Below are 27,495 nucleotides of genomic sequence, written 5' to 3' on the forward strand. Positions count from 1 at the left end.
AAATCTGCAAATTTTTTGTTTTAAACAAGTCCATATAGCTGGGTACACATTCTCTTGCACTTTAAAATTAATTTTGAATTTATACAGCAAATATTGGGGGGGGGGGATTATTCAACTTTTTTTCAGATCCTGAGTTAAAACTTTAAACATACTGCTATACCATAATGTTTGTTTATAATCCACACCAAGTGAATAGGAAAAAATTCTTAAGATTTGTTGAGATTTTCATGGCAGGCAAAACTGGAAAATGGCACAGAAAAGAGACCAAAGGATACAGAATTCTTTTAATAAATCCAAAATTTTAACTCTAGTACTTTCCATAATTGCTAAAAGGGCATATGAAAGGAATACTGAATTTTTACTTGAATAAGCTGCACCTTTAATTTTTACCTATAATTAAAAAAAAAAAAAAAATCTTGAGGATAAGCCGCAAAAAACCTGTCTACCATCATCATCATCATTATTATTATTTTAATTTTAGAGATGTGAAAGCAACTAAAAACAGTATGGTACTTATCATACTCTGAGACAAAATTTTTATTATTTGTCAAAAGGAACATCATTCTGTGGCTAGCACTTCTTATTCACTGTCTAAACTATTAGAGTAGTTACATTATTTATTAGAGTAGATAGTAGAGTAGTTACTAACTACTCTAATACTCTTACACTTCTATTAAGTAGTTACCTGCACTTCCAGTATCACTATTGCTGGTACCAGTGTCCCAAAGTATGTTACCCTAAGAGCCATCCACAGCACTGGATATTCCACACTTCAGAACATATGGCCAAACATGTAGTATATGTGCTGTTGTCCTGCCACATGTTTGTATATATCCATTTCTAATCAGCTGCTTATATATGCCCCACTCTTAATTTTCATCTGTTTTTTTTTTTTTTTTTTTTTGGTGTGTGTGTGTGTGTGTGTGTGTGAAAAAAATGTGGCTTATTTGCAAGAGAATATTGAATAATGGCAGAAGTAACTTAGGGATTCATTTTAGCAAAAACTTTATGAATGACGTATTTGAAAATAGTACATTTATTTACTTATGCATTAATCTGAGAGTTATAAAAATAATTTTTAAAGTAATTTTGCCAATGGATATGCAATTCTGTTTATGTCAAATGCTTCAATGCATTTTTATACAAGAGTTCTTTCATTCATATCATTTATCCCTATGTCTCTACTACAGTTTCTACTTGTACTTCTGTTATATTTATTTGATGCATAAACTGCATCACTGTAACTCTATACATTAGGAAAAATGAATATGTTTTTAGTTTGCGTTATTTTTCGCACCTGTTAACTCTGAATTATTTAATTCATAAGTTTCTTGAGATGACAACTTGTAAGCCATTTTAACCATGGTATAAGACAATTGTGGCTACTTATACTCATTAGTAAAAGTGACACTGCAGACTTTTCAGCTTGGATGTTATTACAATGCAAAAGCAGCAGAATACCTTTCGTTATTAACTAAAAACTGAACTTTGAATTTACTTGATTTTTTTTAAGATAAGAAATATTGTTATAACTTCTATTATATCACAATTGACTGACGAAGAAATTATTTCAAGCGGATTAAATTCAATTAAGCAAAATTCAGAATGTGAGCTTGATAATGAGAAAGCAAGAATTACTTTCAACAAAGGCTTAGCATTATGCAATAAACTTTCTAGAGATGGGAGAAAAATTGTTACATACATAGAAATAATTACAATATGTGGACTTCAGTGGAAAATAATTAAAGAGAGTGTTAAAATAAGCAACACTAGAAATGATATTTCAAAAATATAAAAATAATCATAGCATTAATGTATGTATATGATTATATTTAAAACATATGATGGTTTTGCGTTAAAGAATTCTCAATACAGTTTGCTAAAAGCATTTCAGCTATCCAGACCAGACCTGTTGCCAGATGTTCCGCTAAACTCACCAAGAGGTTCATATAAAGTTGCCATTTTGCCTAACAGAGTAATGTTTTGTGAAATTAATGTCACTGAAATCAGTTTTGTTTTATCAGAATAATATTCTGCAAAGTTAATTTCTTTGGAATTTTTATCACTGATGTGAAAATTTGGGACATACCTAATGATGAAATATCTTCAATACAATTTCCACAAGAATAAGGAATTCTTCACTGTGAAAGAAATTGTATGAAAAACCATGAAATGAAGCTCTACTTCAATTCCAAGGATGCACTGAAATGGAGATGTAAAACTAGATGTGCCAAGAAGAAAAAGGATTACGTTCTTAAAATTGTTTAATGGCAACTTCCTTTTTTTTTATCCATGGTATTTAGAATTCAGTTCCAGAATTTTGTCAGGATCTGTTTGATGTGAATCATTGCATGTTGTTGACTTTAGCAGTTATAAGTTTGTGACCATGCATTAATGTCTACACTATCAGTTAAAATATGTGGCATTGGTTTATATTGTTAAATAGAGGAAAGTCTGTTTTCACATTGAAGAAAATGTCTTGGCTATATCCTTTCACCCCAATGGATATTTTCCAAAAAACAAAAGAATGTTTTTTAGTTACTGCTCCTAACCACTCTGCCAGAAAGTTGATAAAAGTTATCGAAGAAAATATTATGGATGGCAATAAAATACACTCAAGAGTGTTGGAAAAGATACAACAATGAAGTATTAAAATAAAATTTAAATTCCACATTAACTATAATTTCACTGATCCTAATACTGGTTGTCATATACACCTATTGAAAGGTTATGGAGCAATGCAAAATGGGGGGAAAAAAACAGTGCAGTGCTGCCAATAGCAAATTAGATTTTTATTAGAATTTATGTTATGGCAACTGTGTAAATAAATGCAAAAACATATTTTAATGTTATCCACACCTCCACATTAATAATTCTCCGTCCAAAATGTGTTTTTCTCTTTTATTTGGCAAGTTGTTTAATTTCAATTAATAATTTCTAATTTTTATGTTACTTTTTCCTTGCATTTTCTTTCTCCCAGTCATGTATATTTTGGCAATTATTTTTATGCTTCGAATTTTTCACCAAATTGTTAGCATTTTGCGATATCTGAATCCAGTTACAATTATAGAAAAGTACTATTTAATTTAATTATGCATCTGCAAATAATTCAAATTTAGTAAAAAAGTTAGAGATGGAAATTTATAAACAAAACTCAGAAAGACATGACCTATAATCTGCTCAATCTTTGTTCCCATGGTATTCATTCTACTGTGTGTTAAACAGCTGATATTAAAGTCTGTAAACAAGTGAGAAAATACAATACCATCAAAAATATCTTTTATGACTAAAAAATAATGCTACTGAATATGAGTTTTTAGAATTTTTTAAACAGCTTTAGAACATTCAGAATGTATACAATGTATACAAAATGCTGAACAATTTACAATCATAAGGACTGCATATTTAGGTACTATTAAAGAAAACCTATATTTGACTTTTTATATACTCAGGATACATAGACCTGTGTGATTAACACACAAAAACAAAAAAAAAAAAAAAAACACCATGATTATTAAAAGCAAGAGAGGTATTTCTTTATTGAAAATCAGTTTTAATAAAGTACATATTGATGATTATTATCTATGATCTTTTGTCATTTTTTGGGTAGCTTCATAATGCCATTGGTGTAGAACTTCTGTGGTTTATTGTGAAAAAACTTGCGAGAGTGATTTTCAGCAGCTGTTCGGCTAGCCAATTTTTTACCATCAACAGTTTTGCAGAGACTGAAGAAAATGGTAGCCAGACTGTGCAAGGTTCAGGCTATATGGGGGATGCATTAAAACTTCCCAAACAAGTTCTGTCAATTTGCTCTAAGTCATCAAAATGTGTGTGGCCGGGCATTGACATGATAAAACACAACTTCGCTTCCTTTCTTTTGGCCAATTCTGGTCACTCTTTCTGTATTGCTTCGTTCAAACGGTCGAGTTGTGCACAGTACAGGGCCAAATTGATGGTTAGCCAGGTTGCAATTTATGTGGCACCCAAACACTGAGCTTCTTTTTGCAACCTGCTCTTTTCAAATGATTCCAAACTGTCATGTGGTTGATGTTTAGTGCCTCTGCTATTTCCTGACAGCTTATGTGCTGGTCTTGCTCCAACAGTTGCAAATTTCATCAACTTTTTCAGTGACTGGCCAACCAGAGCGAGGTGCATCTTTGATATCAAAATTTACGAAACGGAATTGAGCAAACCACTCCTGGGTCCTTAGTTTACTCACATCATTCTCACCATACACTTCACAAATTTTTCAGCATGTTTTTGCAGCCTTTTTACCTTTTTCATAGTAAAAAAGCATCACATAACATATTTCTTCAGATATTTCACTCATTTTCAAATCAATATAACCTTTTACACAAGCAACGAATTAGAAAATTTTGTTCACAAACAATGGAAGTTGAATGTCTTAAGCACATGTTTGTTTGAGACTATTGGATGAGTGTTACCAGATATTACTACCAGATAAATAGGCATCAACACCACCTAGTGGCAAAAAAACACAAAGACTTTCTATTTGATCCAATATATAAAAGAAGATTTTTAGCACTTGATACAAAAAATGACGTGAGTGTTATCAACTCCAAAGGACATGAACAAGACTTCATGAAAAAGTTATTCTGGCATTTCAGGTCTTCAAGGGAAAGAAACATTAATTCAAATCACAGATAACACCACAAAGGTAAAAGAACATTACGAATCAGGTTTCTAAACTTCCAAGTTTATTGAAGTCTAACATGCATTCAACTCGCACTGCCAGATCCAAGAACAAGAAGTATACATCATGACAGAATTACGCCCTCTTCGGCGATTACAATATATTTCCACATAAAATTTCTTACACATATATTGAAGCAAACAAAAGAAAAAATCTGACAGACCACAATTGTATTTATATACTTAAGACTAAATATAATTTTATTTTGGAAAACAAACCAAAATAAAATGTAGGTTAAGGACAGAGAATGAGTTCCAGATATTCCCTCCCCCCCCCAAAAAATCCCTTTCCTTGATTTTCTTTTCCCTTCTTCTGTTTCATTTCTCTGACTTTTGAGTATTCTCCAGGTGAGTAGGTTCCCTGTCTAGAAATTTATTACTTCAACAGTCTTAAGACTTTTGAACATACAGTGGATGGACAAAAATATGGAAACACCTTGTGAAATGCATGCTTGAAAAGAAAGATTGATTTTAATGAAATATGTAGGTGGCGCTGGCGTTTTTGACTACTGACGCCACCTATACAACTTCGTAAATGTGCTAAACAGTTCAGTTGTTGTCGGAGTACTGTTATGTGAGGTTGTCATTGCATTATGTCAGAGTTAACAGATATCGAACGTGGGCAAATTGTTGGAGCACGTATGGTAGGTGCTTCCTTAAGCAAGGTAGCCGAGGTGTTTAGTGTTTCAAGAGGTACTGTATCGAAGATTTATTCCGCATAATTGAAAAGCGGAAAAACATCATCTGCTAAATCACAGCACGAACGAAAGTGTGTCCTGAGTGATCGTGACAGACGATCATTAAGGGCAATTGTGACGAAAAATAAGAAGACGACAGCTGCAAAAGTTACTGCTGAAATGAATGTTGTGTTACCGAACCCTGTGAGTACCAAAACAATTAGAAGGGAGCTTCATAAACAGGGAATTGCTGGCCATGCTGCAATTGAGAAGTCACTCATCAGTGATGCTAATGCCCGTAACAGGAAAAGGTGGTGTTTAAGTCATAAAGCCTCGACTATAGAGCAGTGGAAGCGAGTAATATTGTCTGACGAGTCTTCTTTCACATTGTTTCCCACTTCTGGCCGAGTTTACGTCTGGAGAACATCATCTCAAGCCTATAATACAGACTGCTTGTTGCCAAGAGTGAAACATGGCGGGGTTCTGTTATGGTTTGGGGAGCCATATCGTGGTTCTCTGCTAGCCCCATGATAACTGTGTCAGGGCACATGACTGCCAAGATTTATGTGAACATTTTGGCCGATCAAGTTCATCCCATGGTACAAACTTTGTTCCCCGATGGTGATGGTGTCTTCCAAGACGACAAAGCCCCTGTTCACACAGCTCACATTGTTCAGGACTGGTTTTCTGAGCACGAGGATGAGTGGTCCCGTCTCTCCTGGCCACCAAAGTCACCAGACCTTAATATTATCGAACCTTTGTGGTCTACATTGGAACGGAAAGTGCGTTCTCGTTATCCACCGCCAACATCGTTATCTGAACTTGCCACCGTTTTGCAGGAAGAATGGTATAATATTCCCTTGGCAAACATACAGGAACTGTATTTATCCATTCTGAGAAGACTGCAAGCTGTTTTGGATGCCAACGGGTTTCCTACACCATATTAAGCAAAGAAACATGTTTTTTTAAAGGTGTTTCCATATTTTTGTCCAACCCCTGTATATATGTAATAATAAAATTCCATAGTCAAGAATACACTTAAAATTCTATGTTCTTTTCATTTTTAATGGCGACGTTCCTTTATAAAGGTATAATTCTTTAAGCTTGCATGTCCAGCCCATAAGTTATTGTATATTTCGGACTAATAGCAGACTGCTATTTATTTTTATTTTTATTTTTATCTTGATTTTTGATGTAATCGGAATTGTTTTTACACATTTTAACACCTTAATGTGTCATTTTGTGCGGACGTATCGGGAAATTGGAACAGAGAATTGAGACTAATACATTTTCTCAGACACTTTGTCTACTTAATTAAAAACTTTGTAGCGCAAAAGTTTCAACTGTCTGTTTCGGCGAAACTCGTAATGGAGTTAGCTTGATTCGACGTTCAATTAGAAATTTCCATTTAAAAGCCAGATTGCACTTGGAATTCAGCTAATTTACCATTTTCCGCTTTATATTTTTATCTGATTATGTTTGTTTTATGTTTTAACTTGTTCCATCGTTTGATTTTCATATGTTTTAACTTTTCAAGTGTCACATCGATAGGTATTTTACTGTATTTTTTGCCATTACTAGTTTCCAACGCTTAGTATTTTACTGTGTTTAATTTCTCGTGTAGCATCATTTCTCACCCTTCAATAATATAGTTTTTTTAAAAAATGTGTTGAACTTTCCTTGGAGCCGCAGCTCCTGGTAACTTTTAGGCGAGCTTTCTACAATTTCTAATATACTTAATTTTGCAGCATATTGTGCAAAAATTATCTAGACCAAATTGGTCTTACAGTATTGTACTAACTACCTTGCTTGTTAATATTATTTCTTTTTCGCAGCTATAAGCGCAAAAAGTTTCAGTAAGTTTAGATGTTTTTAGTTTTTTAGGTTTTAAAATTTAGCTAATAAGTTGCCGGAAACTGTTTACAGTTCCACTTTTACGATAGGTTAGTTTTCCTTCCAAAAAACAGTGTAAAGCAGGCTAGCTCCCTCTTTACTTTCAACTGGCTCAGATCAATAACATAGAAATAATTAAATGAAGCAACCAACTTTGAAAAACCTATAAGGCTAATGCTTCTCCTCCTCCTTCTACTTCTAGTAAAACACAATCACTTTGAAAGACTTCAATTGCATCTACCAAATTACCTGTAAAGAATGTTCCCTCACGTATATAGGTCAAACAAAAAACCCTCTCAACCTCAGAATTAATAACCATAGATCTCATATCAAAAAATTTAAAAATAAAAACAATAATAGCACAAAAGATAGTCAGCATACAGCAATTTTGAGCATTATAATTTACATAATTTTAATAACATAGAAATTAATGTGCTTGATATTGTACCAAACACCAAACACCAAACTTAGACTGTTTAAGGAATCAATTTACATACTTCAAAAAAAGTCACTTTATCCTTATGGACTAAATGCTTATCTTAGTAATACCACCAATAGACAGTCAGAAATCTCTATATATGGACAATTCAGATTTTTTAGCAATACTACTACCAGAGGATCTAGAGGTGATTCCAAAAACAAAATTTTTTTTCAACACAAGATCTGAAATTAATTATTAAAAATCTTAATTCCTACCTTGAACATAAAGAATTCGCTAAAAATGCCATAAAACTTCTTCATACCTTTAAGAATACTACCTTATGGATAAAATAATAAATCAATCTTCTCAATGCTTCCAAATAGTCAAGGATCTAATTATTGACTTCTGCAATTTTAAACTAAAGAATAGTAGTTTTTTTCACAAAAAAACTTTTTTGTACTATTCAGTTCAAGCACCCTTCCTACGATCAGCTAAAAATACCTAGCATATTTAAAAAATTTCAACACTTGCTTCCTGACCAACAACTTCAAATTAAGCCCTGTTTTAAATTTGAAAAAACCTTAGATCAACTTGTTATCAACCACCACGTTATACAAGAAAATAGCAAATGTAATTGCCTAATGCCTGTCTACAAAAAATATGTCAATCCTTTCCACCAACATGTTATTACTGGAGATCTTAACATCATTGAAGATATAGAATTGCGAACCCTTATGCAACTTGGCACTAAATTTCGTCCTACTTTCGGTATTAATAAGCACTTTTGCCTCAAACAATTCAATAATGATCTTGATAAATTTATCATATTAGCTAGTAATAGATCCAATTTACCTACTACAACTTTTCTTGAATGGAAAGCTGCACTAATTAAAGAATTTCAACATTTGCTTTTCAAGTCACCTTTTTTCAACTCTTTACACAATAAAAAGCATCTAGAGGATCTTATTCAAAAACTGCAAGATAACTTTATCATCATGAAGATTGACAAAGTCAGCAACAATTTTAGTGTTATTTGAAAACAATTTTACTTCAACCTTCTGCATAATGAGTTAAATAACACATGCACTTACCAAAAAATAACTACCAGCACTAAGATTCTTCTCAATAAATTTAACGCACTACATAAAAGACTTAAAATACATCCCAGAAATATAACAACAGGTTTGCAAATCTCTATGCCCTACCAAAATTTCATAAGTCTCCAATAAAATTCAGGTTTATAGCTAATAGTACCAAAAGTTATCTTAAAGAAATAGATTATCTTTTTGCACAAAAACTTCGAATGATACATGACCTAATTAATAACTATGATTTTAAGGATCTGCATTACAATTGGATGATCTCTAGTAACGAACTAATTCTGAAAACTGTAAATTCACTCACAATAGACCATATCTAAAGCTACGACTTTGAAAACCTCTATACTTCTCTACCACTTGAAGAAATATTTACAAGCTTACTTACTCTTCCAGATTTATTTCCGCAAATTTCTACCATTATTAGCAACGAAAAATGGCAACTTTTCCTCTCCAGCGTACTTTTCAATAATTTTATTCAATTTAACAATAGCATCTTTAAACAAGTGCAGGGAATTCCAATGGGAGATAATTTTTCTAGTTCTGTCTGTGAATTATTCCTTTTTATAAAAGAATTGACCTTTGTCCGTTCACTCAGTACAGAAGAACATAAATTTTACCAACACATCTATAGATATATTGATGATGTCATTGCATTTAATAACTGCAACAAAATAGAAGTTGCTAATATCTACCCTACATGCTTAAAACTAAATAAAACAAATACAGAGCAGCATAATGTAGTCTACCTTGATTTACATATTATTGATTACAATTTTATAAAAGTTTATGCCAAAAGAAGAGAATTAAATTTTTCCACACTAAAACTAACCAACTGGAATTCAAATATTTCCAAAAGAGTCATCCTTAACACAATTTATTCACAGCTACTCAGAATAAAAAGAATCTGAAATACTACAAAACACCTACAAGAAGAAATACTATACTTCGTAACTATCTTGAAAAGTAATCTAATTCCTCATGAAATAATTAAAAATACATTAAAAAAAAGCTGCCATTAGCCTTACCAATTTTTAGATTTTTTGAGTTAGATAGTGATATTTTATGCTTAAAGCCCAATGGGACGATATAAAGTGGATGGCTGATTCAGAGAATCTAATGTAAAAATGCACAGATAATTCTTGCTACTACATTTTCTTTCCTCCAAAAAATTTTGGCACAATACTTTTAATACAGTCAAAAGTCGTTAATCCGGACTCATCGGGACTTCGGCGATTCCGGATTATCGATTTTTCCGGATTATAGATCATCAGTTTAAATCTCGTAATATGGCATGCAGAAATTATAAAATTAAAAATATGAAACCGTAATTTATGAAATAAAGAACAATTATTATCTAAAGGGTATCAAAATTTACAAAAAAAAAAAAAAAAAAAAAGCTTAATATTTATTTGTTTACTTTATTAAACATTTCTTTCAATGTAAGTTGTTTAAGTTGCTTCGTTTTTTATGTAATAATACATTCTCTTTAATTCTTTAAACAGACATAATTTCTTGTTCAGTTACAAAGTTCCGCTGTTCAAGTCCTATAATTGCTGTGTCGAGAATACCGACTAATTTGTCAATCGAAATTTTTTCGTATTCAATAACCTCTGTTACTTTCTTCGCTATCGGAAGCGAATTATAATGACGAGGAATTTATGGGTGTCCGAATTAACGACTTTTGACTGTACTATTGTTTAAATAGTTTTAAATTACTTTGATGGCCAATTTTACTACTTTTATTAACAAATCGGGCCTTTTTGTTTTTCATAGTAGCTTGATCGCCTTCTAGCTTGAAGAATTACGACTTTTTATTAACAAAATGACTGTTTTTTCCTTTTTACTCTTACTTTTGTGGCCATGTTGAGTAGTTTTAGCTGAATTAGCCATTTTCACTTTTAGAAACAATTTTTTCTTCAAACAACTTGACTGACGCCATTTTGAAATCTTTCCATGAAATCTTTCCATGTTCCGAGTTTCCAACCCCCTTCGAAACTTAAGGACGAGTTACAGCTAACAGACAGTCTAATCATATTGGCTGATGCCCAAAGACATTGTTCCCCCTACAGGGTTCGTACACATTTCCTTACATGAAAATTAAGGACTTTTAAGGACCATCAAAGAAAAAATTAAGGACCTATTAGCAAACAAAAAAACGAATAGAATAAAGCGATTATCCATACAACCGACTTCATGCTTGTAATTTCACTTTAAGAAACTAACAGAAGTGTGTATTATGCACTATTATTAAATTCACTTTAATACTTATCATAAAACAATTTTGAAAATTAATTTAATTAATTAATTAATTAAATTAATTAATTTTGAAAATTCATAACTTGTAGTAATTGAACTCCCTACAAGTTATGAAGTAGATAACATTAAATTAGGAACATAATTTCTTTAAAAATATGTATAAGTGTATTTTACACTAATAACAGTCACTATTTTAGAGATTTACATGATTATTATTTAACTTATTTGATATTTATTTAAACACAGTCAACTACTATTATAATCACAATGTAAGAATATTTTGCAGATTAAAATAACTGATTTGTAAACATACAATTTATTTCCTTGTTTTTTTGAAAGATACTAGAATAATAAACTGTACAATAAAAGATATTAATGAAGCATTTGTGCTTTTTTTAAATCTGAAATCTTTTCAGCTATTTTAACATCTAATTTATTTATGCCTATTTCCTTTTCTTTAACTATTCTTCTAAGTTCATTTGCTTTGATAAACAAATCAATGTTCATGCTGGTCTCAGCCTCATCTGCTAAAGCATCTACTTCTTCATTAAAATCTTTAATATCCCTTTGAAGAAATTTTTTCTTCTGCTTCATATAATCAATTTCTTCCTCAATGATATTTCTTTTCCTCTTTGAATTTTCAGATTTAGTTAAAGATTTTTGTTCTTCTAAATACTGCATATATTTAGACCATGCAGAAGCTGCTGCTGATCTCATTTCTTTATTAATTTCGATATTAAGAACACCTCCAGAAAATTTTATGTAATCAAATACTGTGCGTTGAAAAATGTACGTATGATGAGTCACTTAAATTTTCAATTTCAATTGATTTATTTACAGAGAAGCCCCTTTCCACAGAGGCCTGTGGAAAGATTTTGAGGATCAAAAGTAGAAAATTCACGTAAATTTGTCTTAACTACTTTGTCTAGAAACTCTCCAAACTGCAGCAGAATTTCATCCCAATCATCTTGTAAAACACGTTTATTCTGCATTAATACCATTAGAACTATTTTCATTTTGTTCTGGGCTTTTTCTGGACTTTTAACCATCAATCGCAGGTCTATACAAGATGCATTTCGAATAAGAGAATAATTTATTGGACATTTAGACATTAAGTGTTGTACTATTGTTAAGACACATTGTTGACTTTCTTGTCTCAATGCAAAACTTTCAGCTTGTGAAATGTCCTTCTTGCGGCATTTATCATCCATTAACTGCTCAGCAATTATTCCCAAATAAACTTTACTTTTATCATTATAACAGTTTGGATCATTAAAATTAAATTTATAAAGATTTTCTGCTTTAGTTATTTTTGAATATTCTAGTTTCAAAATTTTAAAGTGCTGAAGGCAATCATTTACAAGTTTTAAGATATCTTCAGCAAAAAAGGGAATAAGTGGTTTATCACTTTGATAATATTCAAGGAAAGGCAATAATATTTTTGACAAAGAGAGAAAAAAAATTTAATTTTATAAGAAATGTTTCATCTTTAGTTGCCTCCAAAATATTTGAGAAGGATTTCGATGAATTTTTTTTTTTAAACTTCCCCATTTCAACTTCTTTAATGTACAGTAGCAAGTCATCCCATATTTCAATGGCTCTTTCAACTGCTGGGATATTTTGCAACCATCAGTAAAAGCAGAACTTCACAGGTAGCTTTTTTAAGCCAGATATACTTAAAAAATCTTCACGTCTTGCAGGAGAATCTTTAAAAATCCAATATAAGGAGGATAAGAATGATGGAATGTCCCAGCCAGTGGATGACATCCTATGCTTGAAAGCATTGTTAAGAATGTGTAAACCACATGTCCCTAATGTCAAGCATTGAATGTTATATTCCTTTGTCAAGTCCTGTTGCAATAAATCATAAAATTTCCCGTTTACTGCAGGACCATCCATCGATATTTGTAAGAGTTTTCACAAGTCTAGTTTTTCAACACATTCATAAAATTTGGATAAAATAATTTCACCTGTTGCATGCCCTATAAATGCAAAAGTAAGGTACTGAGTTCTGACCTTATTTTCGTGATGCCAGTACCTCACATAAATATCTCGTTGCTTCTTTTGATTTGTCAGATTAAGAGTCTCATCAAATAGTAATGTAAAAAACTCAGCATTTTTACAATGCTTTAGTAACAAAGTTTTAAAATAAGGGCCAAGACCAAAATAACAGATATCAGCACATTTCTTTTCACCACATGAAAACTATTTTGCAATGGAACTATCCGGAAACATTTTAGTGAATAACGGCCCAATATCATCGCACGATTTAAAAGAATAGTGGCTTTTGATGCACTTAAAAGACCACAATATTTCTGCATCTCTAACTTCAGATTTGAAAAGAAAAGAATTGATTTTATTATTTTCTACACTTATTGATGTTGAATTAGCAGCTACATCTTTTCCTGAAGTAGATGGTTCTTCTAATTTGACAAAATTCATGATACTGTTAGAAGAAACTCTGCAGTTGAGAACGGAAAGATGTTTTGCAGATAAAAGGGGCATTACATGCAAGGCATTAGTAAAATTAAGTATCGCATATATATGTATATAATGTGTATATATATATATATAATAAGAAATCTATATATATAATAAGAAATCCGAGATCCGGACATCCAATATCCGGAATGATCTAAAATCCGGACCTCAAAGCCACCACCAACCAATTTTTTAGCGCTTTTTTGGAGGGAAGGGGTATGCTTTACGCATATGCGCATTAGATTTTTTTCCTCATCATAAAAAAACATGTTGGAAATCCCGATTCTTAATCTCAGTTTGGCGCTAAATAAAATATCTCATTATTGAAGAAATTATTTTAGCATAAATTTGTGTGATTAGTAATTTGACTCCATAGCTGCGTATCTGCTTGGCATAATCTCACACCGAAACATTTGTTAATTTTACACCAACTAATATTTTATATCCTTGATGCCGAAATCGCGAATCATTATTTATTGTATTTTGCTTTCATCACCGCATGTTTATCAACGGATGACAACTTGAGTGATGACTCATGCAGCAACGACAAATAACAGAGTATTATCCGATTACAGATTTAAGTTTAATGCGCTAAAATGTTGACAAGGGGAGATTTAACAGAAATTTCTTTCCTTATGCTAAAAATAGATTTCGTTAACGATACTCATAGGACAAACGATTATATTTAGCGCTATTTGAATTAAGAATAACTGATTTGTTAGGCTAGAAGAGAAACACGCTAATGTGACAATCAAAATCGTAAAAACAACCTTGTATTTATTAACAACTTGTATCTATATACTTACGCTAAATCCGGAATCGCCGAAGTTACGACGAGTCCAGATTAAAGACTTTTGACTGCATATTACCATTACCATATTACTAATTTACCATTTACCACTTTTTTATATTTTTGCTTACGTCTTATTTAACCATTGTATTTCTATTCAAATGCTTAAAGCTTATCTTAATTTTAATCAACATATTACTTCCGATTTGATTTGAGTTTTAAATTCGCTTATTATTTATAAGTATTCTGGTGATAATTTCATTTATCTTGTATTTACACTTTTCATTGCACTTTATTTTAAATTGTGTTAAAATTATTCACCAGAACCACAATATCACAACGACTTTTAAGAAAAAGCGTGAAGAATTTCCTTTTTACCTTATATATATATATACTCACACACATATATATATATATATATATATATATATATATATTCCAGAACTGGTGCATGAATTGCATTAAGTGTAGATCAGTAGTCAAAAGTTTATATTATTGGAAAAATAAATCTTAAGGATTACTCATCTGATGCCAGTAATTATATTTGACTGTAAAATTGCAAACAATCAAATAAAACTTACTAGCTAAGTTTATGCTGAGTTATTAACATTAAAAAATATCTTTTAAAAAAAATTTAAATGTTTTGAATCAGCTGTTTGAAGAACTGAGAAATTGATCAAAAAGATACATGCTGTCAGTACAATACACATGATGAAGGTGTTTGATTATTTGATGAAGAAGAACTTACTTCAATACTTGAAAGAAGAAACAAAACTTACTTCAATACTTGAAGGTGGTGAAAAAGCTCTCATATCCCACAGTTTTATAGTTTGATCTTTACTATTTGTAATGAGATGACGGCCATCACCCTAAAATAATTGCAGGAGGGAAATTACTTATCTAAAAACTTCATGAAAGTTAATTTTTAAGTATTAAAATAAAGCACAGAACAATAAAAATACTACATCTGAAAAAATAAAGTACTGGGCTGAACTACAAAGAAACCTCAATTACATAAATATGATTGCGGGATGCAAAGTTTCTGGTCTCATCTAGCGATTGCGCTCCTGGAGTTACTTTGACAAAGGCACTTCAAAAAGCCATCTTCGTCTAATACTTCTAGAGTATTTCAAAGGATTTCTGTTTGGTTGTTTTTTACTGTGCTGTTTAAAAATGTTTTTCTTTTATTTTTAACCAAGTATGGATAAAACTGAAGAACATGCAGCGATAAAATAACTATTTTTTGTAAAAATCTTATATCCAACGAATATTAAAACTGAGCTAGATGCAACACTGCAGAATCTGCTCCTACTTTTACAATTGTTAAGACATGGGTTGTAGATTTTAAACATGGTCGTACAAGTACTCTGGTTGCAGACTGTTCTGGAAGACCAAAATCAGCCACTACAGATGAAATCTTTATAAAAGTTTAAAATAACATTATGAGTAATCACTGAATGAAATTGGTAGAGGTTGCTGAGGCTGTTGGTATATCAAAAGAACGAGCACACCATATTTTAACCAATATTTTGGGTACGGGAAAGTTGTCAGCCAGATGTTTGCTGACCTTGGATCAAAAGCTGCAGCACATGACGATATCAGAACAATGTTTGGCGCTATACAACTTAAACCCAACTGACTTTTTTATAGTGTTCTATTCAAAGCTGCTTCAAGAGAAGCGTCACCACTCCCATATTACAACCTGCCACCGAATAGGTTGACTGCAGCGCCAATCCAGTTTGCAACGGTTGCACTATTAACTAAAACTCTTGCCCCCTCCTCTCACTAATTCAGTGAGCTGAAATCAATGAAATTACTAAATTAATTTATATGTGAAGGAACAGCGCATCTCTTTAACATTAAAAAAAAAAAATTCTTTCCCCTCTCTCTCACAAAAAATTTAATTTGTAACTTTTGCGGATTTGTTTGAAATATTCAATAAAAAAACTTCAAAACCAGATGGAATACAATTCTACAGATTTTCTATAGAAGAGCAAAGGTTAGTACTTGATTATTTTACGCTTTTGTTATTTTTAAGCAGATTAGAAATGTGATTATTTCATATTTAAACGTGAGAATAATTTTATCTTGCATGGTAAGGTTTATATATCACTGTGTGTCCATTAAACCTATTGGTTACCATACACTGCAGAAAAATTCATATGATTTACAGTAAGTATTTTATCAGCAACATTTAATCTTACAAAGGTGACTTGCAATAAAAATAAGCATTTCAATAATTTTTAATTTGATTTATATCATAATATTTTAATGAAAAATATACTGGGTTTAAAAATGGTTTTAAATACTGAATCCTTTAACACTTTAATCCTTTCGCGATGGCGCACCTTTGTTTAAGAAGCTCATGCAGGACGGAAGGGAATTGAAGACAGTCACTGTACAGGACAGAGGTTTTGCATCCCTAAGCCTAATTTTATTTAAAAAAATAAAATAATAATAAAAAAAAAAAAAAAAAAAAAACCAGGGGCGAAAAAAAAAAGTTTTGCTTCTAGCGTTGTAATTTTTGGTATTATTTTAGGCTATTACTTGAGCTCTTATATATATGTTCAAATTAGCATTTAATAACGTTTTTTTCTTTATTTTACATCAAAATATACTTAAAAAATTGCATATCTTGTAAAATAATTTTTGAAAGTGCTATTCAAATTATTCCAAAGTTTTAATAGATAAAATCCATCAATAAAGTTTAAAATTAATAAAACAACACAATAAAGACTATTTACAGTAAGAAGAAATAAAATTTAAAATAAAGACTGAGTGTGGTAAATCTTGAAGCACAGAGAAGTATTTTTCTGCAGTGTAAGTAAAAGATTAGATTTAATGGACACACAGTTACATATAAACTCTGCCATTCAGGATAAAATTATTATCACGTTTAAATATAAAATAATCACATTTTAATCTGCTTACAAATAACAAAATTGTAAAATAATCAAGTACTAACCTTTGCTCTTGCTCTTCTATAGGAAATCTGTAGACATGTATTCCACCTGATTTTGACAAAATCTTGCTCAAGCAACCTTTAACCCCTTCGCGCTGACTGTCACGTATACGTGCCAGCAACGAACGCACTTACCTACCGGCCGACACGCAGGCGTGCCAGAGGATTGTTCCATTCTCTACCGACTGTCATGTATTTGTGCCAGTACTTTGGAACGTTTTTAAAACTATAATTTCTGCCACAAGATGGCACTGTATGTCCATATGGTTTCAGATACATGTAAATTAGACTTTCTACTTGAAATGAGAAAAGCATGATCACATATACGTGTTTTTGATTATATAAACAAACGGGGAAATAAATGTTTCCGAATGGCGTGATTTATGACGTCTCTTTAAATCGCACTTTATTCGCACGTGGTAGTTGTTTACTGTAAGTAGAGAAGTTTTATTTGCTCTAAAGCATTGGGTATTTCAGTTTGCAGTTCAGTTTTTAGAAAATAATTAGATCTTGTTAGACGTGAATTCTTTGTTTTTACTGTTGTAATGTCGAAGCGTCGAAAATGTTTAACAGAGCATGAAATAGCAGAAATGATGCAAAATATTTCAGATATTGATTCTGAAATTCTGATATTCTGATATTGATTCTGAAAGATTAACTGAAAGACATTTTCCAAAACTTTGTTCAGAAGAGACTGATAAGAAAATGAGACGACGATGCTTCGTTTGTTCACATTCCCGGAAAAATCCTCCAAAACGGCAAATGAGTTATTACGAGTGCAAGGAATGTAACGTAGGACTGTGTGTAGATCCCTGTTTTCAAATTTTTCATACAAAAAGAGAATTTTAAGTAATATATTTAGTTTTCAGATGTATAATGTTAAAATTCATAAAATGGTGAGTAATTAAAATAAAATGTGTAAAATATGCATTTAAACAAGAAATAAAGTAATTAAAGTATACATATAAAAATATTTATAAAGCATAAGCCGTTTAAATACTCTATAGAGCATTATTAAACAATGCATTGATACTTCGGAAATTTCATGGATTTAGGCTTGGTAGCAAAAAAGCCCCCGGCCCTGGAGAGACGCTCGCTTAAGACACTGCCGGCCTCAGTGATAAGCGCGCGTTTTCACTACCCGGCTCGAAGGGGTTAAAGCGGCAGCATCGGCATTCCATTTTGGCCAAAACTGATTCAAAGTTGTTGCGGGAAAAGGAGCGAAACAAATTCAGCTTGAAAATCTAATGACTGAAAAGAAAAGGAGCATGCACAGTTTTACTGATTGTGTTTCCCGAGCGCAACTGCTATGAGCAGTGCGGTCACTTCGAAGTGCAAGTTTCTCCATTGCAGTGCTTAACTATACATACAGCTTTGGTTTCATTACTGTGGATTAGACATGGATCCATCACTATATGCCTGAGACCAAGCAGCAATCAAAACAGTGGACAACGAAGAACGAACCAACACCAAAAAAAGCAAAAAGTGCACAATCTGATGGAAAGGTTAAGGCAAACATTTTTTGGGATGCTAAGGGAATTTTTATTATAGGATTGATGGCCCTGTCTAGAAAAAGACCGGACCATCAATTCTGAATATTATTCTAATCTTCTGGATAAATTGCATTCCAAAATCAAAGAAAAAAGACCAGGTCTGGCCAAGAAAATCCTTTTTCATCATTACAATGCTCCCATTCACAAGGCAGTAATTGTGATGGCAAGACTTCATGAACTGAAGTTTGAAATTCTTCCTCATGCACCCTATTCTCATGATATGGCCCTATTGGATTACAGCCTCTTCTCTAACCTAAAAAAATTTTTGGCAAGAAGGAAATTCTGTTCCAATACCAAAGTCATCTCAGTGATGAATGTCTACTTTGAGGCCTTAGACGAAAAGCTCTTACAGAGAAGGAATCCAAGCATTGTTGCATCGCTGGAGCCTGTGTATATCTTTGAAAGGGGACTATAAGTTGAAAATAAAGTATGCATTAAACAGATTTTTAAAAAAATTATTTTCCTTGCTAGGCTGGACACTTTTCAACCTACCCTCGCACCTTTTGGGCCTGTTTATTTATAACTTGTTTGAATAAAATGTCAGTAATTAGCACAAAAAGCATTTGAAAACAAGGTATAAGCATTATATGCTAAATTGCTTGAAATCCTATATTTGCTATTCTAATCTCAATTACTTAGTTCTTGAATTTCTGCAATTTCTCATAATCATTGCTTTTGTATTTGTTTATGTTAGCATGCTTTTTCCAGTGTCTCAAGCCAATACTTTATTTTTTTCACTCAGTCTATACCTAAAAATATATATATATACATTTTGTAAACATAGTATTTCTTACAATGGCATTTAGGTACAAAAAAATCGTGTTTTCTATCGTGAGAAGTTAAATCATAACTATTTTAAAAAGTGAAACAGCAAATGTATTTAGCTAAGGCTCCTATCATGTGAGAAAATTAGATGTATTATAGAGTCTTTGGGTTCTCTTTGGTAACATACACTGTAGACTCTATGTAAAAGACATAGCAAATACTCGCTATGTCTTTTGAGAATAAATACTGCAGAAGAAGGTTTTTAAATGACCTTTTTATTTAAAATAAATTAAAACGGATGGAATAATAATAAATTAAAATGCATGCGCTTGGTGCTCACAAACCACCACCACCTGCGGCTAAGGTAAATTTAACAGAAAATAGGAATGTAACAAATCGCTAATAAATTAAGATATCTAATGACTGGCTCCTTAGCTTAACTAAATGATAAATCAGCTGCACACGGCAAACCCAGAAAAGATGTCTAACACCGACTACAGAGCTAATTTCAAACAGGCAGCATAACTCAGAACTAAGTCCATTACTACTCCTTTTGAACTCTTGAAACGCAGCTTAAATACTGCTTCTGAGACACATTTAGATTAGAGATATTATGAAATTTACATTTTGGCAGGAAACTGAAACTAGGAGGAAAAGGAAAGAAAAACTAAAAATAATTGGTTATAATAACATAAATCCTTACAGTATGTATTAGAATTATCTGTTCGTTTTGCCAAAAATACAATTTAATATTGAAATAAATGTTTAATGCTTAAAAACTGTCCTTAGTCTTAAGTAAATGCTTTCCTCAAAATAATCACTTTTTTAAATATTAAAACTTATTATTCAAACCTATCTTAATGCCACTGGCTGAGATAATGGAGGCTATACTGTATTCAAGACCCAATGGTATGGTATGAAAAATAGAACAGGTTCTTGACTTCCTCAATAATAAAATTATTTGAAAAAAGAATACCGAGTTCTTTAGAGACTCCATTAAAAACAGATCATAAATATGCATCTAATAATAGAGGGCATACCATCATTGAGAAATTAAACCTGTGATAAATTACAACTCTATCCTACTTCTCCCCCCCCCCCGGAAAAAAAATTCAGTAAGTGCTTGCTTGCAAAATCAACAAATTTTAGGCACAGCAGCAAAACAGATAACTTAAAATATTTTATGCAATTCAACACAATTTCTTTGGAAACTAAGTTATACTTTCGAAATGTCTTTTGATGCTCAGTACAACTAAAGAAAATATTTCAAGCACAAGTCCTGAAAAATTAGTTAAGATTATAATTAGCAAAGAAAAATACAAATATTTATTACGTCTAAGAATTTTCACCTGCATCCTAATATTTAACTTATTACAATGTAATATTTAAACACGTCACCCAGCTAAGCAAAAAATGGCTTCTATTTATTACATTACAAAGTCCGAAATCGGGATGTCCATTATATGAAATCATCTAAAATCCGGACCTCAAAACCACCAACGTTTTCTCGTAGGCATGCGCATTTGATTCACTCCTTCAGCGCGTAATAAAACATCTGGAGATCTGGAGAGTCCGATTCTTAATTTCACTTTGCCACTAAATAAAATACCTTGTTATTGAAGAAACAATCATTTTAGCATAAATTTACATGATCAGTAATTTGGCTTCATTGCTGCATATCTGCTTGGCATGCATCTCAAACCGAAACATTCCACACAGATACATGACTCATGTAGCGATGCCTAAACAATTATGTTAATTGAATAATAAAGGAGTGTGGTATCCTTTTATGTTGACATTATGCTTGGCGATGATTACAGGTTTAAGTGAAATGCGCTAAAAATGTTGAAGAGGAAAAATTTACCAAAAATGTCTTTCCATATGCTAAAAATAGATTTTGTTGATGATACTCATAGAGGAAAAGATTACATTTAGGGCTATCTGAATTAAGAATAGTTGATTTGTTATTTACATAAACCCAGAACCAACGTCAGGGCTTGTATAGCCGCATCAAGTCGCAGAATTTAGGACTAACAGAGACTGCATCAGGCGGTAAGATATCTAGTGCCGGCTCTCAATAAGGCTTACGTATATGGTGGGAATTTATTTATTCAGAACTCTGATAAGCTTGTGCAAGAAATATACATAAATATAGTATGTGCAAGAAATATACATAAATATAGTAAATAACTATTACAATTCAAGCTTAATTGCTTCAGTGTGTGATAGAAGCAAGATAAAATTTAACGGAGCAACTTGTCGTTAGTCGCCAAGCTCATGATGCATAGCCAAATAAGTATAGTGAATAACAGCTAAATTTGATGATGATAGCCGTTAATTTTAACGGTTTTCAGATATCACAAAACAAAGGTGAAACTTTCCAATTAATGGATTTCATAAAGAAATGTGGAGAAGCGGTAATAAATGAAGATGATATAAAAGAAGTTTTTCATTGTGATGACAATGCTTCTCAATCGTCATTCAATTAATGAATGGTGAAATCTGTAGTATGGTTCTAGATCCAGAAAATAGTGCTACTGATAGTGAAGAAAGGGACAGAAAAGTTACAGAAAATGAGAAAATTTCGATTGATAGTCGGAAATCTCGAAATATAAATCACGATTTCATATTTTTAATTTTATAATTTCTACATGCCATTTTACTAGATTTAAACTAGTGATCTAATATCCGGAATCGCCGAAGTCCCGACGATTCCTGATTTCGGACTTTGTACTGTTTTATGCATTTCACACTTTCAAAATTTCCTCCTCAGAACTTCTGCTTACTAATGAACTCAATTATTTGAAATCAGTTGCTGACTGAAGATTTTCTCCAGTGTTCACTGATAAAGACATTTAAAAACTTTTGTCTTACCATCAAAGAATACATTCCGCTCTTGTCAGTTATAAAATTGCATGGATTCCCTAGTAGTTAATTTTCAAATAATTTTCTCACCTATCAGTAAAATCCATGGTTCAATTCTTCCATTTTGGACTTTTAATTCTCGAAGAATTTATAGCATATCCTGTCACTGAGCTTGACAAGCCAAACTAACAATAGCATATCCCGTCACTGAGCTTGACAAGCCAAACTAAAAGAGTCTTAGAGTTTCGTATCAAGGAAATATAAATCTTATCTCCAAAAAAGTCTTTCCTTAGCGAGCACCTCTCTAGGGCCAGTGGGTTTTTCACTACTAAATCCATGGAAAGATAAATGTATTGTTTAATAATGTTCTGTATAATATATATGCAATAAATGTTTTAGATAGTTTTTATTTATGTACTTCACATACTTAAGTTTTTGTTATTTATTTTTAAAATATTTTTATTTTGCATATTGAATTGTTTTAAGTGTTTACTTCCCTGTTAGTGAATTTTGACACTAAAATCATCATTACTTAAAATTCATTTTTAGTGTATAAATTTCAGAGCAGAGATTTACACACAGTTCTAAGTTGCAATCCTTGCATTCATATTAGCTCATTTGTCTTTTTTGGGGTATATCTGCAGGAGTATAAGCAACTAAAAAACAATTAACCCTAGAACGTTGAAATTTTGTAGATGGGATTTGCTATAAAATCTAGTTGTGTACCTCCCTTTTTTACTTCCTTGTATAAAGTAAAAAGGAAGTTTTGTAATAACGAAAAATTTCGGGTATCATATTTCAGCAAAAATATTCATTTTGACCGCTATCGAATGCAATTTAACGAATTTTTTGCATGACATCTGTACGTAAGGAGAGACTAAAGGACTCTTTTGAGTCTTGACAATTTATTAAATCTACAAAGTATTCTAAGAGGCTGATCTTAAATCCCGAAGAAAAGTATATAACAGAAACCCAAACGTGTCAAACCAAACAGTCAGAAACCAAACAGTCCAATTTGCTGAAATTATATATTACCTGCTGAAATTGTATATAAATTTTACATGTATATATATATATATATATAAAATTGGGGAAGGGGGTATTTTTTTATTTTTATTTATTTACTTATTTTTGTATCCTCAGTTGCTGTTTCAATTTATTTGTCTATTAAAATTACCAATTACCTCCAAAATTTATGCCTTTTTCCAAATCCACCAAAATTCATCAATACTGACTAATGAGTCTAACTAAATCTTTCAACAATTTTGTCCAACTATTTTTAAGCGCAGGAAATGTTTTAAACAACTTGTAGCAAAGCTTGATGTTTACATTAGATAGCAATTTGTTAAATAATGCTATAATTGCAGCAAAATTCCCACTCAAAGATAATTCTACACAAAAGAAATTTCAGGTCTGTGAAATTAATCCTACAGATATACCACTGAAACTATTATCTGATTAGATGATGCCATCATAAAGAAATAAAAATGGCACAAAAACTACTTTTTCAATTTACTATATATTCAAATCTGCCCTGCAAAGGCATTTAAAAACATTAAAAATATTTGAACCATAAAAAAAAAATGTATACTAAAAAAATTGAAACTGCTAAATCCGTTTCTTAGGTCTTTATCTCAATGGACACGACACCAATTTATCAATCATCATTTTAATGTCAGTTTGAAAACACACCAATCATTTTTCAGTACAAAATACATTTTTAGGCTAAAAACTGCAGTTCTTGTTAACTCTGCAATATATATGCAAAATTTAAAAAAAAAAAAAAAAAAAAAAAAAAAAAAAAAAAAAATGTCGTAAAAATGCAAAAAAATAATATTTTTACACATTTTTTACACAGCATTAAATTGATTACAGTAATGAAAGGAAGTTTAAAAATGATATTCTAATTCAGAAAATAGCACTTTTTATAACACTTGTAATTTTTTGTGTTTAAAAAACAGCTACACTTTTCTGTTTTATCCAAATTTTCAATTACTGGAAGTAGCATTAATTTATATTACTTTAGATAACTGGGATTCTACTGTACGTGCACTTATTAGACATTTCATTAATTAAAAATGCAATGATAGTGAAATACTTTAGAATCAACATAGGTAATCCCATCTTCGTGTCCTACAAGTATCCCTACAGGTTTTGGTTGTGCTTCACACAGAGTTCGACGATCCCAAACCTAAAAAGAAAGAAGTATAATTTTAGGTCCTTTTGCATTGCAATAAAGTTAAGTGTTTTCAGTTACACAGGAGAAGGGTCAAATCCACATAACATATTTGTTTCACTTCAAATTTGATTCTAAAACCATTACATTTTACTATGTAGTATATAAAACTTTAAATATTTTAAAAAGCTTCTTATGAACATTTTCCACTTTTTTTTAAAAAAATTTTGATCTGCTTTTATTTAAGAAATAAAACCTATAAGTTTTAAAATTTAGTAACTAAATATTAATCCTTAGAAATTATATTTATAATTTTTTATGTCTGTACCTATTACTATAGAAATTACTGATTTAAGATAATATAAGAAAACATTACATATAGACATACATATAAATCCTATAAAAAAGAAAATTGTCTTATTAAAATGTTTCCTCTTCCTTTTGTAAACTTGCACTCTCCTAATTAAATAAACATCAAGTTAAACAATCAACTTGAGAAATAATTGATTTAGATGTCCCCCATATGAACTGCTTCAGCAGTAGAACGATATACCTCACTTAATTCTCTTACACTATTTCTCACTGGTATTTTATAAATGTTTTAACAAGGGTAAAAATTAACAATAATTGAAGCAGAAATTTTGGAAACAAAACTAAAATAAAAGTAAATTAATATCAAAAATAAAAATAATAATAATAAGTAACAAACAGTTGATAATTCTTTGATCTTTGTGAAGGAGAAGCCAAAAGAATTACCAGTACAGCCACATTTCTGAATTATATCTGGATAAATTGCTGAATTTCTGAATTATATTTGGGAAAAAATAGTCAAACAAGTTTTTAAATTCAATTAAATTAGAATGTAATAAAATAGTTACTTGAAAATTCATGACCTAAATGAAAACATGTACATTTAATATAAAAAAGAGGACTGACTATAAGTCAAAATTTTGAAACAAGGGGAACTTTTTTTAACTTAACAAATATTTAAAATTAAGTGATTTTGAGTAGCAAAGTAGCTCTTTGCTAGCAACTGTAGTAGAGTTCAATAGTAGCAAAGTTCCTAAGAATAAAACAACTAGAGAAACCAAAATTACAGAAAAGGCAAAATTGTTTAAGTCTTATGTGGAAATTGAAAAATATTCAAAAGTAAAAATTAAAGGCAAATTAAATTTCAATTGGATTTAAGAAATAAAATAGTCAAAAGAAAAAGCAAAATAAGTGGGGGAAATATGGTGCCTAGTATCAGAATGAAAGAAATTTTGAAAACCAAACTAAAAGGTAAAAATTAATGTTAACTTACAATCTATAAAACTTAAGTTTCAAAATAAAATATATGGACATAACTAAAAAAAGACAAAAAGTAAAATGGGAAACAAAACTGTACAAAGGACAGTAAGAAATAGTGAAATTGAAATATGCTTTACCTCCTAAGCTCCTAAGCTAAGTAAAAGAACCTATATCCATAATTTACAAAAACAGTTAAAAAGATAGTACATTAATGATGTACTATGTAACATATATTTACTATTACTGCTACATAACTTTAGTTAGTTAATTAGCTATCAGATGGTATCATTAAGACTTTTTTTCTTTTTAATACAAAGATAAATACAAATAATTAAGATTAAGTTGATTTGGTTTGTTAACGTAATGTGATTATGGCAAAGCCTTTGGGGTATCTGCCTAAGAGGAGCAGCTGCCTTCATGGAGGACTTTCTAAGGGAAACTGGCTCGTATACACATTACAGATGGGGAAAACCATGAAAATGACCATGCCTGTCGTGAGATTCGAACCTTGGACTGAACTACCAGTGTTCAGCTACTTTACCACTCGGCCACTGATGGGCACTACAAATAATTAAATGAAAATGATTCCATTAATTGATTTAATAACCTATTAAATTTTTACTTCATTAAATTCCTTCTAATTTTACAAAACAAAAGCAGGAGCTGCTCTTTTAAAAGAACTATTTTTAGAGACGTTTAGCAATATCCATTACAAATGTCAGCATGGCCAAAAAATATTCACTATTATCAAATTAAAACACATAATTATCAAATTAATTCACTTATATTAACAGATCTCCACCACGCTCCTGCGAGATAACATTTCATAACAGGAATTGGTGGTGCAGTACTCCAAGTTTTAACAGCCTTCATATCTGAATGAGCGAAAACACAATGGAAAAAAAAAATTATTAAAACAATCAATTTAGTGGTGCTCTCTAAAAAATAAACATTGAGCTAAACATTAAGGATTGCATACTACATACATCATAATCGAAAGTACTAAGTGATTACAAAAGTTGAGTTGTACTATTAGAAAGACAAAAGTTCAGTAGCGGGAGTGCTGCTACAATAAAAATGGGAGAAAAAATTGTATTAATCTTTCGATTTAATTTTGTTTTCCAAATTTTTGCTTCTAATACTCTTAATCCATGCTTTTTTTGTTAGTTTTCCACTCTTGATTGATATTAATTATATACATTTTATCTTTTTTAATTAATTGATTTTGCATGACATTTAATACTATAGCATTTGCTAATTAAATATTTTTCAGTTTTTGATCTCAGATATCTTTTACATGCACATATATAATAAATAAATGTAGGTTAAAAATCACATCTCATAAATAATTACTTCATACGCAAAAACATAAAAAAGAAGCACCAACAAGCTTAATACATAATCCAAAAACACAATACAAAAACAATACTACTTACTTATTCCAAAATACTAAGAAAACTGTACACAGTAAGGAAAAAAAAAAAAAAAAAAATTTAGACAAGTAAACTAGATTAAACCAGATAACATCTTTCTCGAATGAGTGACTTTATCTA

At 31.0% G+C, this 27,495-nt stretch overlaps 1 protein-coding gene across 2 annotated transcripts in view; it reads right to left on the bottom strand.

Moving 5' to 3' along the window:
* LOC118186174 (DDB1- and CUL4-associated factor 11) overlaps nt 1-27,495 on the bottom strand; it is a 137,344-nt gene that overhangs the window by 42,031 nt on the left and 67,818 nt on the right. For both annotated transcript variants that reach the window (XM_035356233.2, XM_035356235.2), the window contains 2 exons: nt 24,575-24,667; nt 15,111-15,200 (listed from right to left, as the gene is read on the bottom strand). In XM_035356233.2, coding sequence (XP_035212124.1) covers nt 15,111-15,200; nt 24,575-24,667 — 183 coding nt within the window. The remainder of the gene's footprint in view (nt 1-15,110; nt 15,201-24,574; nt 24,668-27,495) is intronic.

The sequence above is a fragment of the Stegodyphus dumicola genome, chromosome 1, assembly GCF_044657685.1.
Source record: "Stegodyphus dumicola isolate Sdum_Otavi_A_Nest chromosome 1, ASM4465768v1".
NCBI classification, from domain to species: Eukaryota; Metazoa; Arthropoda; class Arachnida; order Araneae; family Eresidae; genus Stegodyphus; species Stegodyphus dumicola.